This window comes from Otolemur garnettii, unplaced genomic scaffold, assembly GCF_000181295.1.
Source record: "Otolemur garnettii isolate 467f Iridium unplaced genomic scaffold, OtoGar3 scaffold00008, whole genome shotgun sequence".
Lineage (NCBI taxonomy): Eukaryota > Metazoa > Chordata > Mammalia > Primates > Galagidae > Otolemur > Otolemur garnettii.
This window is the reverse complement of record NW_003852403.1, coordinates 15,314,454-15,329,216: the sequence shown is the minus strand read 5'-3', so window position 1 is coordinate 15,329,216 and position 14,763 is coordinate 15,314,454. Positions and strand designations below refer to the sequence as shown.

Below are 14,763 nucleotides of genomic sequence, written 5' to 3'. Positions count from 1 at the left end.
GACATAGTAATTCCCCAAAGCCGGTTGAGTACTTACTTGACGCTGGGCACTGTGCTAAGCCTGAGGGTATAAAATGGAGATAAAAACAATGGTTTCTGCTTTTGTAGAGGCGACAGCCTGGGAAAAGACAGATGTAAATAGCACAGAAAAAAAAAAGTAAAAAGTACATATAGTCAGCTGCAATAAGAAAGATTGAGAGCAAAAAGGAATGCAAGGATCTCTCTCCAAGGATGAGAGTCAGCTCTGGGCGAGGAGGAAGGATGTGTACTCTGGGTGTACAAAGACTCAGAAGCAGGCTTCAGGGATAATATGGTGAAAGGTGAAATAGTTTGTATTGCAGATTAGTTTGCCCAAAGCAACCTGAATGATTCATTTCTGACACAACAATCCTACCAGCATTCTTAGAAAAATAATATGTTGAACACAAATATAATTTTAAAATAATCCTACCAGCACTCTTAGAAAAATAATATTTGTTGAACACAAAGTGCTTTGGATGCCTTCTCAATTTTATTTTTCACAAAGGTACCGCAAGGGAAGTTTTATTAATATCCATTTTGCAGATGAGGAAACCCAGGCTTCTTAGGAAACTAAGAAGTTTAGGCAAAGTCACTCAGCTATATAGCAGAGGAGCTGGGCCTTGACCGGAGGTCTGAACCATGACCCCTAAAGCCAGGAAATCTCTCAGTGGACATCATCCCTAAGGGAGCCAGAGGTCACTGCACAAACAAAGCAGAGTCTCCACTATGGTGTCAAGCAAATGTGTGAAATTTACTGGGTGCCTGCCCAGTATCATGCGACATGGAGAGGTGAATAGAGAGGCTACAGTGTGCCCAGGGAAGGGAGATAGCTCTGGGCCTGGGCAAGGTAAAGGAAGGCTTTGTATAGAAGCTGGGCTCACAAGGATGAAGAAGATTCTGATCAGCAGGGTACAAGGGAAGAACTCCGAAAAGTACAGCACAAAGATAAAGCTGGAAGGGAGGAGAGGTGTGAGGTGTCCCAGCACTGGGCTTAGGCTGGCATGTCAGGGCTGCTGTGGCCCATCTCAAACCACGAAAAACAAGGAAGTTTTCTGATTGTCACTCAGCATCGTCTTAGCAACCAGAAGACACCTCAAATCAGGAAAGGAAACAGGCTCTTATGCAACCCCTTTTGCGTCCTTTCCCAGACAGCCCAGGGAATATCACTGCCCTCTTTCCCACCCAGCAGTGCTGACAACTTTGGAACTGAAAACCTTGGCTTGCTGCTTATCAATAGGCTTTTGTTTTTGAAATTCCAGGTGCCAAAGGCAGTAGGTTGGGAAGGTGAAACAGCTTGGGCAGCAAAGAGGCTGTCTAGCATTCCAGAATTTAACAGGAAGAAGAACTGCTAACAGTCAAACATGAGCTCAACCAGGCCTGAGGACATTCTCTGACGGATAAGAAGTCATTTTACTGCTGGCTGTCACAGCTAGAAGAGTTTCAAGGTACTGAGGTCAACTTGGAAACCCAGGGAAACAGAGGCAGTATTCCCCACTTGAGGAAGAGGCAACCCTTAACTCTGAAGAGCCTGGTAAATGTTCTCTTTTTCCATACGAGTTCCAGCTATATTTGTAAGCTTCTTTCCCCCAACATGTGGTTTGGTATAGTGCTCCCACCTAGGGGAAGACTGTATTAGTGAGGGTAAGTTCTTCTGCTGCGACCAATAGACCCCAGAATGTAATGGCTCAAATACAACAGAAGTGCATTTCTCGCTAGGACATCAGTTCCAGGCTGGTGGACTGGTTCCCGTCTCCCTCCACACAGTCATCCAGGGAGCAGGCTAACAGGCTTTGCCATCTTCACCTGCAATGGGACAAATAAACATCACGTGCTACCCAAGAGGGTGCAAGGATAAAAACGGTATCAGTTCTGTGATCACCCTGCTGAAGATGCAGATGCTGAATCTGATCTTGAGGAAGACCAGACAAACCCAAGTTAAGTGGCATTCTATGACTGCCCTGTTATCTTTGGAAATGTCAAGGGCATGAAACACAAGGAGAGATTGCAGAGCTGTTCCACGTCAAAGGAGAACAGAACATGGCCAGTGGGTGCAACTCATGATCTCGAATTAGATTGTCACTGGGACATTTGGCAAAACTGGATGGAGGTCTCTGGGTGAAGGTTATAGGAGTTTGAAATGGTTTCAAAATTAAAATTATTTTTAAAAGGAAGCAAGTGTATCTTCTTCCCGCATCCCCCCTCCACAAGCCAGGCACAGAGGACTGGGCAGAGGATTCTGAGGCCCCAGCCTCAATGACAAAGCCACAAAAGGGAAGGAGCCAAAGTCCCTCAATAACTACCATACAGGAGCCAACCTTCCCTTCTTGGTCAGAGTACTCTGGATCTCCTTGAGCAATAAACTTCTGCTGTCTTAAGCCACTCAGATTGGGGGCATACTTTTCTACATTATCCTCACGTACTTATTTAATAGCCAGCTGTATCTTTCTACTTGAGGTCCAGACACCTAAACTTGTCAGTCAGCCCATCATTATCCCAGCCAGAAATCCAGGCACCACTGGATCGTTCTCTCTCTGCCTTCGCCCCACATCCAGTTAGGTCCACCTTCTGTATTGTCCCTTCATCTTTCCACAGCCCAAGTCCTGGCTCAGCCACCTTCTCTCTCACCACGGCCATCGTAACTGGTCACTGGTCCTCAGTCTTACTCCCTTCCAATGTTCTTTTCAGCACTCCGAGAACAAGCAGAGTGGTTCTACACTTCCTACTTTCAGCCTGTAATACCCTCCCCTTTCCAGTCCTCTTGGTAAACCGTAAACTCTTATCATTCAGGACCTGAATCGCTTTGATGAAGCCTTATCTGACCCCCATACATACTCTTCTATAGACAGAGCTGCCCCTCTCATTGCACTAATGAGTTGACAGACCAGTCTCCCCAGAACAGCCTGTGGGTGCCTTGGTACCCACACATGATAGAATAGACAGAACATGATAGAACATTGGAAGGGAGTAAGACTGAGGCCCAGGGACCAGTTATGATGGCCATGGTGAAAGAGAAGGTGGCTGAGCCAAGACTTGGGCTGTGGAAAGACCCAAGACCAGTAAAGACTGGTCTTTACTTCCAGCAAACTCAGTCTCACATCAGCTCCCTGCTACCATTAATTTACTATAGGACTTCTCTCAAGCTAACTCTGTCTTCTAAACCGATTCCTAATCTTGGTAAGAGAAGAACAACCATCACAGAAGCATTCTGTGGAGGCCCAGTTGGCAACCAACAAATAGAAATTACATGAAAAGAAAGTACCACTTAGAATCAATCCCATCAATCCCCAGCTATTCCTCAAATGGCTTCCAGCCTGCTGATGAAAATCATTTCTTGGGGGCCTGCATATACAGGGCCCTGGGCACACTGCACGTTCCTGATCTGAAGAGCTGGTCTCAGTTCCTGAGGGTTGCCCTTGCTTCATTCACCTTTAAACTCCCCAACTCCCCCCCACCCCCAGTATTCTATAAACACCTGCTACTAGGCCACAATGACCACCATCTGAGTCTTGCAAGCTCCGGCCAGCACTCACTAGTGCCATGACTAACTACGAGTATCCCGTGAGCTCAAAGAAAGCAGCACAGAAAGGTGTATTTCTTTGCCTGGTGTTTGCCTATTCCAGATTCAACTCTTGAAAAGGGGGTGGGGGGTGGGGTGGGGGGATTTGATCAATAGAAAAATACAGAGGCTCTCCAGTAGATTGTGTTTATTCCCAAGCCCCAACCAGACATGTTCTAACCCCCCACCCCCAAGATCCCTGAGGACCAGACTGTGGACTGAAAGATGAAGGCACTGTGTCAGAGCACACCTGCTGGTTATAAAGACCCAGGAGCATGGACTTTCAGGGACCTGGCCATCAGCAGCCCTGGGAGACACTCCTGTTTCTGCCCTGTCATCTCTGGCCTTCAAGGCAGCGCCTCTCTGCTGACACACTCTGAGTCTTCTGTCAGCCCTGAGAGGCAGATAGGAGCCAAGGCTCCAGTACAGCAGCTGCTCCAGGGGCCAGTGGCTACTGGGGGGAAACAGGTGAAAAACCAGGCCTGGGCCAGCCTTCTGGCCACTATCTACCTTACGGCTCAGAGCCTTTGTGCAGTTGGCCTGAACTTCCCAAAAGGGAAAACACAGCTGAGTATAGTGGCGGGGACAGAGAGAGGTGGGGGGCTCAAGAAAGTTCCCCCCAAAGAAGCTACAAGGTTAAGGACCTGTGGGGCTTTAAAGAAGTTTGTTGCAGGGCTCAGAACCCAGAGTACAGCCAGTAGGTAGAGATGGGGAGGCAGCCTAGCTGGGGCGTGCCCCATCAGGAACTGGATTTTGGATCCTAAAGTTACTATCACCTTGGCATCACTTCCTCCAGCATTAAGTTCACTCTTCTTTCCAGAGGGGCGCCACATCCTCAGAGCTTGGACCGTGGGGCCTCTGCCAGGGGTCGCTGTAGCCGCCACACCACCCTGACCGGCTCAGTGGTATGGTCCAACTGTCGGAAGCCACCGAGGTCGCCAGTCTCACAGTACTGTTGCAGGGCTGGCTGGAGCACTGTGATGGGAATGCTGAAGTTCAGGTGGGGGTAGGTGGCCCCTGTATTATTGTCCCGGGTGTTGCTAGCAACAATGCCTATCGAGGAGTCAGAAAACAAAGGAGAATGTGAGCCAGGGGACATACAGTCAATAGGGAAGAGAGGAGGGTCATCTGTACCCTGGAGTCCGCTAGGGTCTGTTAGGGCTCCTAATACCCCTCACAGGGGCGGAGCGAAGCTTCCCAGGAGGGACACGTGCTGCCTAAGCCCTGCCCCTTTCCCGGATGTACTTTCTCTCAACACACCATATGGTTCGCTTATTTTATTATCTTTATCTCCCACTAGTGTCAGCTCCACTTTTGTTTTTTGCTCGTGCAGCCTCCCCAATACCTAAAACAGTGCCAGGCAGAGCAGGCTCTCCACAAAGACCTATTGAATCAATGAGTAAATGAATGAAACTCAGAGACATTTTGTCTGCAGGCCTGCCGGGCCACAAGCAGCCCGCCTAGGACATTTATCCTGCCCGCTGGGTGTTTTTGCCACCGTTGCCTGTCCTGCTTAGCAGCCGACTGGTCCCGAGGCCCACAGTCCGGCCCTCCCACGGTCTGAGGGACAGTGAACTGGCCCCCTGTTTAAAAACTTTGAGGACCCCTGGGTTAGTGCATTGATGTGTATTTTCTTTTAGATAATTTTAGATATACCAAAGGCTTGCCTAAATAGTACATAGTTCTGTGGATCCTTCGTGCAGCTTTCCCTTATGTTAACGTCTTAGGTCACCATAAAACATTTGTCAAAAGCAAGAAATTCATCTTGGTACAATACTATTAATCAAAGATTAGAATTCGTGCACTAGTTTTCCCACTCATGTCCTTTTTCTGTTTCAGGATCCATTCTAGGATTCTACATTGCATTTAGTTGTCACATCTTTTAAGTCTCCAATCTAGGTCACTTCCTCAGGGTTTCCTTGAAAACCACATGTCCTCAGCACATCACATCTAGGTATCTGATGTCTACTCACACTGATGCAGTACTCACACTGGTAACCTTAATCACATGGCTGAAGTGGAATCTGCCAGGCCTCTCCACTGTAAAGCTACTATAAACTTCTTTGTAAGTGCTAAATATTTTAGGGGACATATTCTGAAGTTATGCAAATCTCCTGTACATACTAAAACTTGCACCTACTTATTTTTTCTCAAGAAGACACACTACGTCTTATTTTCAGGGGATGTCTTCCTCTTTGTGCCAAAATGCAGGTCTTATTATGGGTAGGGCTTATATTTAACAAAAGAAATGGAAATCCTGCTAGGGCTTATTTTGGGGGTAGGTCTTATTTTCAGGGAAACATGGTAACTTTAGCATCCACTGGTGGATCCTGCCTACACCAGTTCCTACTGTGGTGTCCTAATGGTGATTTTCTATTTCTCACATTTCTTCTTCTATGTTTCCTTTTTTTATTTTTTTTGAGACAGAGTCGCAGGCTGTCCCTGGGTAGAGTGCTGTGGCATCACTGTTCACAGCAACCTTAAACTCTTGGGCTTAAGTGATCCTCTTGCCTCAGCCTCCCAAGTAGCTGGGACTACAGGTACCCGCCACAATGCCTGGCCATTTTTGGTTATAGTTGTCATTGTTGTTTGGCGGGCCCAGGCTGAATTCGAACCCGCCAGCTCCAGTGTATGTGGCTGGCACCTTAGCTGCTTGAGCTACAGGTGCCGAGCCTTCTTCTACATTTCCCAATTAGAATTCTTCTACAAAGAACTGTTGCTTGTCTTTTTAAATTATTATTAAATCATAGCTATGTACATTAATGCAATCATGGGGTACAATGTGCTGGTTTTATATACAACTTGAAATGTTTTCATCAAACTGGTTAACATAGCCTTCACGGCATTTTCTTAGTTATTATGTTAAGACATTTATATTATACACCTAGTAAATTTCACATGTACCCTTATAAGATGCACCGTAGGTGTGGTCCCACCAATTATTCTCCCTCCTCTCATCCCTCCCTCTCCCCTTTCCCCTTCTTTGTGGGCTATATTTGGGTTACAGCTTTCGTAAGAAAGCTATAAAATTGGTTTCACAGTATGTTGCTTGTCTTCATTTTCAATTTATTTGGTTATTTATGTTAGTGCAGACATGTGGGCATTTATTTTCTTTGAGTTATAATCTAACACTATTGCTATTTTTTTGTTGGTCAAGCTGTTCCAACCAGAGCTCCACCTGGCTCCCAGTCCTGTCAACATCTGACATGACCCCATCATTTTTGGTGTTAATGTATCCTTTTTGGCATCCAAGATGCTCTTGGCTCATTCTAAATTTTCCCTGCCCCAGTCCTGGAATGGGTGAGTTCTTGGTCACTTTTATTAGAGAATGGTATTTAGAAACTCAAGTGTGGGCCAGTCGAGGTGGCGCACGCCTATAACCCTACCACTGTGGGAGGCTTGACGCAGGTGGAGTGCTTAAGACCAGCCTGAACAAGAACAAGACCCACTTTCTACTAAAAACAGAAAAACTAGCCAGGTGTGATGGCACATACCTGTAGTCCCTGTCTACTCCAGAGACTGAGGCAAGAAGATCACTTAAGCCCAGGAGTTTGAGGTTGTTGTGAGCTATGACACCACAGAACTCTGCCCAGGACAACGAAATGAGACTCTGTCTCAAAATAATAATAATAATGATAATAATAGAAACTCAAGTCTGGGCTCTAGATACTATTGCAACTGAAATATCATTGCTTCTAGCCCATCAGTGGACAGAGTTAGGACATAGTTGTGTATATATGTGTATATACACTAACTTATGCACATACATCCATATTTATTATATTTCTGTATCTACTTATCTGTACATATGGTTTGAAACGTCAACCAGGGGTGGCACCCATAGCTCAGTGGGTAGGGCGCTGGCCACATACACCAAGGCTGGCGGGTTGAAACCTAGCCTGTGCCGGCTAAAACAACAATGACAACTGCAACAACAACAAAAAAATAAAGCCAGGCATCGTGGCAGATGCCTGTAGTCCCAGCTACACAGCAGGCTGAGGCAAGAGAATCACTTAAGCCCAGGAGTTTGAGGTTGCTGTGAGCTGTGGCACCACAGCACTCTACTGAGTTTGACATAGTGAGGCTCTGTCTGGAAAAAAAAAAAAAAAGAAAGAAAAGTCAACCAGGATATGCAGGGGGGTGGGGAATGAACACGGGAAAAAACTGTGACAAATGATTCTAACTATTACACATGAATAACAGAAGCATCCTTAAAGGGAAGAAAGGAGCAAGCTGACCTAAGCAACTTTGGAAAACAGTGTTTAGACTATAAGGCTAAAAACAAGAACACAAACATTCTAACACTCTACTCCAGATGGTAAATTTGTTGCTCACAGGTATGTGGGATAGAAATTCTGAAAACTACTGTATGTGTATACTAGGGTTAAAAAAATAAGTAAATATATTATAGACAGTAAGAACAAGGTTTCTCACTATAGACGAAAGAAGTTAAGAAACAAGGAAAGTTAGAAATGACAAAAACTAGCACAAACCCCATGGTGCTGGACCGGAGTTGGAGGTTTCTACATGAACTCATGGTTTTTTTAAAATAGCTAAACAGGCCCTATATATTTTTTCTTGAGATAGAGTCTTCCTCTGTTACCCCAACCAGAGTATAGTGGCATCACCATAGCTCACAGCAACCACAAACTCTTGGGCTCAAGCGATCCTCATACCTCAGCCTCTCAAGTATCTGGGACTATAGGCTCACACTACCACACCCAGTTAATTTTTTCTATTTTAGTAGAGACAGGATCTCACTTTCTCTCAGGCTGGTCTCAAACCCCTGAGCTCAAGGGATCAGCCTCCCAGAGTCCTAGGATTATAGGTGTGAGTCACTGTTTCCAGCTTCAGACCTTATTTTTTAAAAAAAACTGAATGTTACCAAAATTTAAGGATTTAACAATCACATTTTAAAAGAAAAAAGTTCACAGCATCTTGTGAAATACTAGAAAAGCAGTCAACACAAAGCTGCCATCCACTGCAGCTGAGCAGCACGTGTCCAATCTACCTGACCTGCCTCCCGCCTCCCTGTTCACTCATTCCTTTACTCCACCTGCCCAGCCTCTGCGGGCTTTTCAGTTTGTGACCCTTGGACTAATCCAACTGCTGAATTTCATTGATCAAATGAGATTAAGTGACTTATCTAAGGTCACAAAATAGATTAGTGGCAGAGAAGGGACTAGAGGCCATCCCTCTTCCCTCCCAGTTCAGCATCACTCCCTCTCCATCCTCTGGAGCAGAACAGTCTGAAAACCTTGGCTACCCAACTCAAAAGGCTCACCACCTTTTCAGACTGAGGGTGTTCCTGCGCTGGACACAACCACTAAGTGGGACTGAGGGTCTGGCAAGGTGGAAGATGGGAGAGGGCCAAGAAGCTAGTTACCAAGGAGGACCCCCGAATGGGTGGAGAAGAGAGGTCCCCCACTGGAGCCGCCATGCACAGCACATGTGGTCTGCAGCATTACTGGTGTGTCATCCACCTGCACCACAGCAGACAGGATGCCCGAGGTCACTGAGGGCCCACAAGCCTGGCCGAAGACACCGAAGCCCACCACGCTGACAGCCTCACCTGCCAAGGAGGGAAGGAAAGCGATGCTGGGGTATCTGTTTTATCAGGGCTCACGATCCCCCACCCCCATCCCTATCTTCTCCAAAGATCCACACTCTCTTTGCCCTTGGCACTTCTGCTCAGCCACTTCCACCTCCACAGATCCACTGCAGGAAGAGGCTGGCAACTCCACTGAGCTCCTAGCACTATGTGTGCTCTACTCCTGAGCATCAGGCTGTTCTCCATTCTCCTTCCCTTGCCAGACTGGGCAGTCACTTTTTGGGGTTCCTAGCACCTAGCTAAGTGTTCAGAGAATGTTTGCAGAATTAATATCAAACTCCTCCTGGGAATCCCGAGAAGTCTCTTGGGAAAAGAAATGATGATGGCTATAAAGCAACCACCAATTTCCTTTCCCAAGGGCTTTATAGGCAACATCTCACCAAGTCCTCACAATGCACAGGAGTAGAGTGCATTATCCCCATTTTAAAGATGAGAAAACTGAGGCAGAGAACAGTTGTCTCTCGGAGGACACAGAGCTAGCAAATGGCAGAGGAAAAATACCAATCCAGAGTACCTGCACTCTTCATTGCCATGTCCTACTGCCTCTATGAAGTGGGACTTCCGGTACGGATGTGGTGGCATTACAAAGCAAGTTACTCAAATTGTGCTCCTGGAGCCTCAAGTGCCACACACCTCTCTGACCAACCAAGTGTTAGAAGGTCCCAAGGCCCAGCACCCCCACACTATACCAGGGCTGGCACTTGAGGGAGGGAGCTGCCTTACCTTTCACAGGTACTCCACCTGCCCCCATCACCTTGGATATGCTGGCACAAGCAGAGAGGCCTCCAAGAACTTCAACCAATGCCACCCTAACTCCTTAATTCAGCAAGGGTGGAGAAGGGAGTTGGCCCAGGGGCCCAGGCCCCTGGTCTGGCACAGTTAGAGGGCCCAACACTGATTCTCCCACCCAAGGACCACCCCGGACCACAGGGGCCTTCCTTCAGGATGCAGCCTTTGTCCTTTACCTTCATGAAAGTGCTCAGCAGGCACAGGCATGGGGACATCATCCAGGTCCTCCTCCAGACTCACTACTGCTATGTCATAAGGAGAAGTCTCTTGGGTGGCAAATACCACCTGTCCCCAGATCGTTACACTCCTGAGAGCAAATGAGAGAAATGACAAGGTAGTTTTCGGACCCTTAGGGGAAATCAAAGAGTTGAAAGAGTGACGGTAAACATCAGAGACTTAGAGTCAGAGATCTGGGTGTCAGCCCTGAAACCTACCAGTCAGGCAACTCTGGGCAAGTCACTTAACCATTCCTTGGCATCTGCAAATGTGGTTTATAAACTGTAAACTCCTAGGTAAAGCTTCCTGTACTTCACCATGACAATGAACACCTGACACTTAATGAGCACGCTAGACCAAGCCTAACGCTTTGCAGACATAACTTCATTTAATCACAGCCCTAGGTACTAGTATTGCCTCCATTTTAGAGGGTGCAATTGAGGCCCAGAGAGATTGAGCTGCTTTCCCAAGGTCATAGAGCAAGTGGAAGGAATCAGAACTAACATACCAGCATATTTCTTCCTTGCCCTATTGATACCCTGAACAATCTCATCAGTTGGTGGGGCAGACAAGATGTGTTTTTACCCCTCCAGGTCCCTCCCTACATAGATGTGAGCACTTCTGTAGTACAATACATGCCAGGCTCAGTTGCAAGACTTTCTGTGTCAACTCAGGGGCAGGTAGCTCAGAGAGATCAAGCAATTTGCCCAAGATCACACAGGATGTCCTCCTACATACTCTGTAGGGATTGCTTCCAGCAGACCCAGTGGTTTCCTTAGAAGCAGGGAAGAATCTGGGGGACAAAACACAGGGAAATCCTCATTAGCCTTCCCTATAAAATCATGGCTGTCCTTTATGTAGGCCACCAGTCAGGACCTCTATGGCAAAGCCAGTTAGGTTACCTACAGTGGGCTAACCTCTGGGATTCAGGAGAGATTTGGAAAGGCCTGGGCTGCAAGGCTGGGTTAAACCAAGTACAAGAAAACCTCAGGCACCAAAGTGCTATATACTGCTTTGCTTTGGCCTGAGTTAAGCACTAGGGCTGCAGAGGAAACAGAATAGGTACTAGAAAACTAAGCCAGGAAGCCAAGGCCACTGTCCCCACTATCAGAGCAGTAGAAGTAAGGAAGGTAAGGGAACTACTCCTTGCAAAGAGAACAAATGACTGTCAGCAGATGTCCCAACCTAGATGCCCACCAGGATCACCCAAAGATTGCTCAGAATATATCTGCCTAAGCCCTTCCTTTATTCTAATTAGGAGGAACTCAACAACTCTAATTTTCTTTTCTTTTTTGGACAAAGTAAGACAGAGTCTCACTTTGTCGCTCTCGGTAGAGTGCTATGGCATCATAGCTCAAAGCAACCTCAAACTCTTGAGCTCAAGTGATTCTTTTGCTTCAGCCTCCCATGTAGCTGGGACTACAGGTGCCCACCACAACACCTATTTTTAGAAGTGGGGGTCTCACTCTGGTTCAGACTGGTCTCCAACCTGTGAGCTCAGGCAATCCACCCACCTCAGCCACCCAGATTGCTAGGATTACAGGCATGAGCCACTGTGCCCTGCCCAACACTTCTTTTTTTTCTTTTGAGACAGTTTCACTATGTCACCCTCAGTAGAGTGCCATGGTGTCACAGCTCACAGCAACCCCAAACTCTTGGGCTTAAGCGATTCTCAGCCTCCCAAGTAGCTGGGACTACAGGCACACATCACAACACTTGGCTATTTTCTTGTTGCAGTTGTCACTGTTGTTTAGCAGGCCCAGGCTGGGTTCAAACCCACCTGCCTCAGTGTATTTGGCCTATACCACTGAGGTATAGGTGCTGAGCCAACACCTCTAATTTTCATCCAGAAAGGAAGCTCTGTCTATGCTAAAAATAAATTAACAGGCCCATCTCATTACCCCAGAGGGCAGTCCTGGGCCTGCACTTTACCACTTTTTGGTTTTTGTTTTTCTATTTTTGTCTTTGTCACTTTACCACTTTCAGAGGAGATGCAGGAGGCTGGGCACCAAGGTTCACACTTGTAATCTTCACACTCTGGGAGCCCAAGGAAGGTAGATCCCCTGAGTTCAGAAGTTCCAGCCAGGCACTCTCAAACTACAGCCAGCAGACCACATGCAGCCCGCCTAGGACATTTATCCAGCCCGCCGGGTGTTTTTGCCACCGCTGCCTGTCCTACTTAGAAGCTGATTTGTCCCAGGGCCTGCAGTCCAGCCCTCCAACGGTCTGAGGGACAGTGAACTGGCCCCCTATTTAAAAAGTTTGAGGACCCCTGTTCTAGACTAACCTGAGCAAGAAGAGCAAGACCATCTCTACTAAAAATAGAAAAACTAGCCGGGCTTTGTGGCAGGTACCTGTAGTCCCAGCTATTGGGGAGGCTGAGGCAAGAGAATCACGTGAGCCCAAGAGTTTGAGGTTGCTAAGAGTTATGGCTCCAAGCACTCTATCCAGGGTAAGAGTAAGACTCTGTCTCAAAAAAAAAAAAAAAATCGACATCTGGGGAGATGCGGGTAGGGTAAGGAAATGTCTCTTCAAAGGACCAGACAACAATGGGTTGTGGGGCACAGGGACTACTAGACAGAGGAATTCAGATTGTGAAGGGAGCTCAAAGATGTCCAGTCCTGGATACAGGGAGCCCTCCAGTTCCCAAAGACTTTGCTTGGCGCCTGACTTCTTGCCCCAGCTCCCTTAGTCCTCCTCACTGGGGTGTAAAGGGTGTGAGGAGGATTCCAGGTCTCTACCCACACTACATGCCCAAAGCATCAGCATGACGCTGATGGAAAGGCCTGCACAATCCTCAGAGCGGGAAGGCCTGGGTCCAGATCTGAGACCCGGTAAGGTCAGAGTTATGGCAGCCCTGAGGGCCTTACTTGGGGGTGACGATGCGCACAAGGACCCTGGCTGCCTCTCGAGGAGCCACATGACGGCAGGTCACCACGAGGCGGGGAGCCACGGCCACTCCAGAGCCCCATACAGTGCCACACTCCACCAGCACAGACGCGGCTGTCCACGGGGGCCCGAGGTCTAGGAGGGGCAGGCCCCACGGTGTGCCCACCTCGGGTGGCAGAAGGGTGGCCAGAGAAGCGATGCCGGGGCACAGACCGCCAAGCGCGGCGCGGGCGGCACGGAGGAGCGGGGCGGCGGCGCACAGCAGCGTGAGGCCCACCCACTCGCGGGCCTTCCAGCAGAGTGGAGCCGCCACCAGCGCCACGAGCGCCCCCGCGGGCCGCGCAGTGAACACGCCGCCGCCCTCCGTACCCGGGAGGCAGCGCGCGTCGGTGAGCAGCAGCGGGCCGGCAGAGTTGCTGAGGACGCCGCGGCTGAGCGTGTTGAGAAAGATGTCCGGGCAGAAGGCCCCGAACGGGGAGCCGCAGGCCAGCAGCGGCGCGCCCTTAGGCACAGCCCCGAGAGGCGCCACGGCCACGGCCGGCCCACGCTCCTCCTCCGCCGCTTCCTGGCCGGGCTGCACCCGCAGCAGCGCGAACCAGCCCAGCGCTCTCAGCTGATCCTCCTCCTCGTCCTCCGACACTTCATCGTCCCGCGCTGCGTTCGCGAAGCGCCACTGGTCCGCCGTCTCGCCACCGAAGAGGCGCGCGAAGTGGGCCCGGAAAGCCGGGCAGCTCAGCAGCAACAGCAGCTCGGCGGGGCGCGGGGACTGTAGGGGCCGCCCGCGGGACCGGGCAGGCGGGCCCGGCTCGAGGCCAGCGCAGTGAGGTGTGCACAGCCCCGGGAGGGCCCGCTCCGAGCGGCCCGCGGGACTAGCGGCCGTTGGGGCCCACTGCACGTGCAGGCGTAAATCGTCGCTGCAGCTGTCGCCGGGCAGGAAGGCAGCGCCAGCCGTGGTCAGGGCCCCGCTGCCGGCCCGTAGGAAAGGGGCGACGATGCCCCCGTGGCACAATACCAGTCCCGGGCTGCGGCTGAGGATCACCCCGCTGCAGCTCCAAGAGCCTGCCTCAGGCTGGTCGGCTCGGGAGGCGCTCACCACGCAGCCCACCTGCTCGGCCGCCCTCATGGAGGATCCCCACTGCCTCCCCATGAGCTCCGAAACCGGACACCCGAAGATTGGCCGAGAGGAAGCGAGCGAGCGAGCATCCAGACCTGGCCCGGACCTGCCCACCTGAACTCGTGCAGCGCCTTCCACAGCTGGAAGGGAGAGGCGCAGGTACTGACACAGGCCTTCCTCGTGAAGCCCGATTGGCTAAGCCCCAATTGACCCGACCTGATTGGCTGGGCTTGTGCCGAGCCCTGATTGGCTGTCGACCCTGACCCCCGTCTTTTCCCCGCCCTCTGGTTCATCCAACCTGTGGGACCTAGATTAAGCAATCATCCCTAAAATGAGCCCTGGGAACGCGACTGGTGTTCGAGGTTACTGGGAATCGTGGGAAAGAAGGGAAGGGGCGGAGGGACGAGGCGGGGGCGGAGGGAAGGGGCGGGTCCCTCCCGGTCTACAGTCTATACTGTTTGTTGTGCTGCAGGAGGAACAGAAGTGAGCGCTTGGCTAGACTTCCCCAGGCCATGACAGAACCTATTAGCATCTGCCCAGGTCTAGGCGACCTTTACTCTCTGATTTC

At 49.7% G+C, this 14,763-nt stretch overlaps 1 protein-coding gene across 1 annotated transcript; it reads right to left on the bottom strand.

Annotated features, from left to right (window-relative positions):
- Positions 1-3,717: 3,717 nt before the first annotated feature.
- TYSND1 (trypsin domain containing 1) lies at positions 3,718-14,379 on the bottom strand. Its single transcript, XM_003783597.3, has 4 exons — positions 13,063-14,379; positions 10,153-10,283; positions 8,963-9,148; positions 3,718-4,629 (listed from the first exon to the last, which is right to left on the bottom strand). The coding sequence occupies exons 1-4, from the start codon at positions 14,226-14,228 to the stop codon at positions 4,412-4,414; spliced, it is 1,701 nt and encodes a 566-aa protein (XP_003783645.1). The 5' UTR covers positions 14,229-14,379; the 3' UTR covers positions 3,718-4,411.
- Positions 14,380-14,763: the final 384 nt, after the last annotated feature.

Coding starts and splice junctions, on each gene's coding strand:
- TYSND1 (XM_003783597.3), bottom strand. CDS start 14,228: ATGGGGAGGCAGTGGGGATCCTCCATGAGGGCGGCCGAGCAGGTGGGC. Junction 10,284..13,062: donor GTGCGCATCGTCACCCCCAA/GTAAGGCCCTCA, acceptor ATTTGCTCTCAG/GAGTGTAACGATCTGGGGAC. Junction 4,630..8,962: donor CCATTCGGGGGTCCTCCTTG/GTAACTAGCTTC, acceptor ACTCCTCGATAG/GCATTGTTGCTAGCAACACC.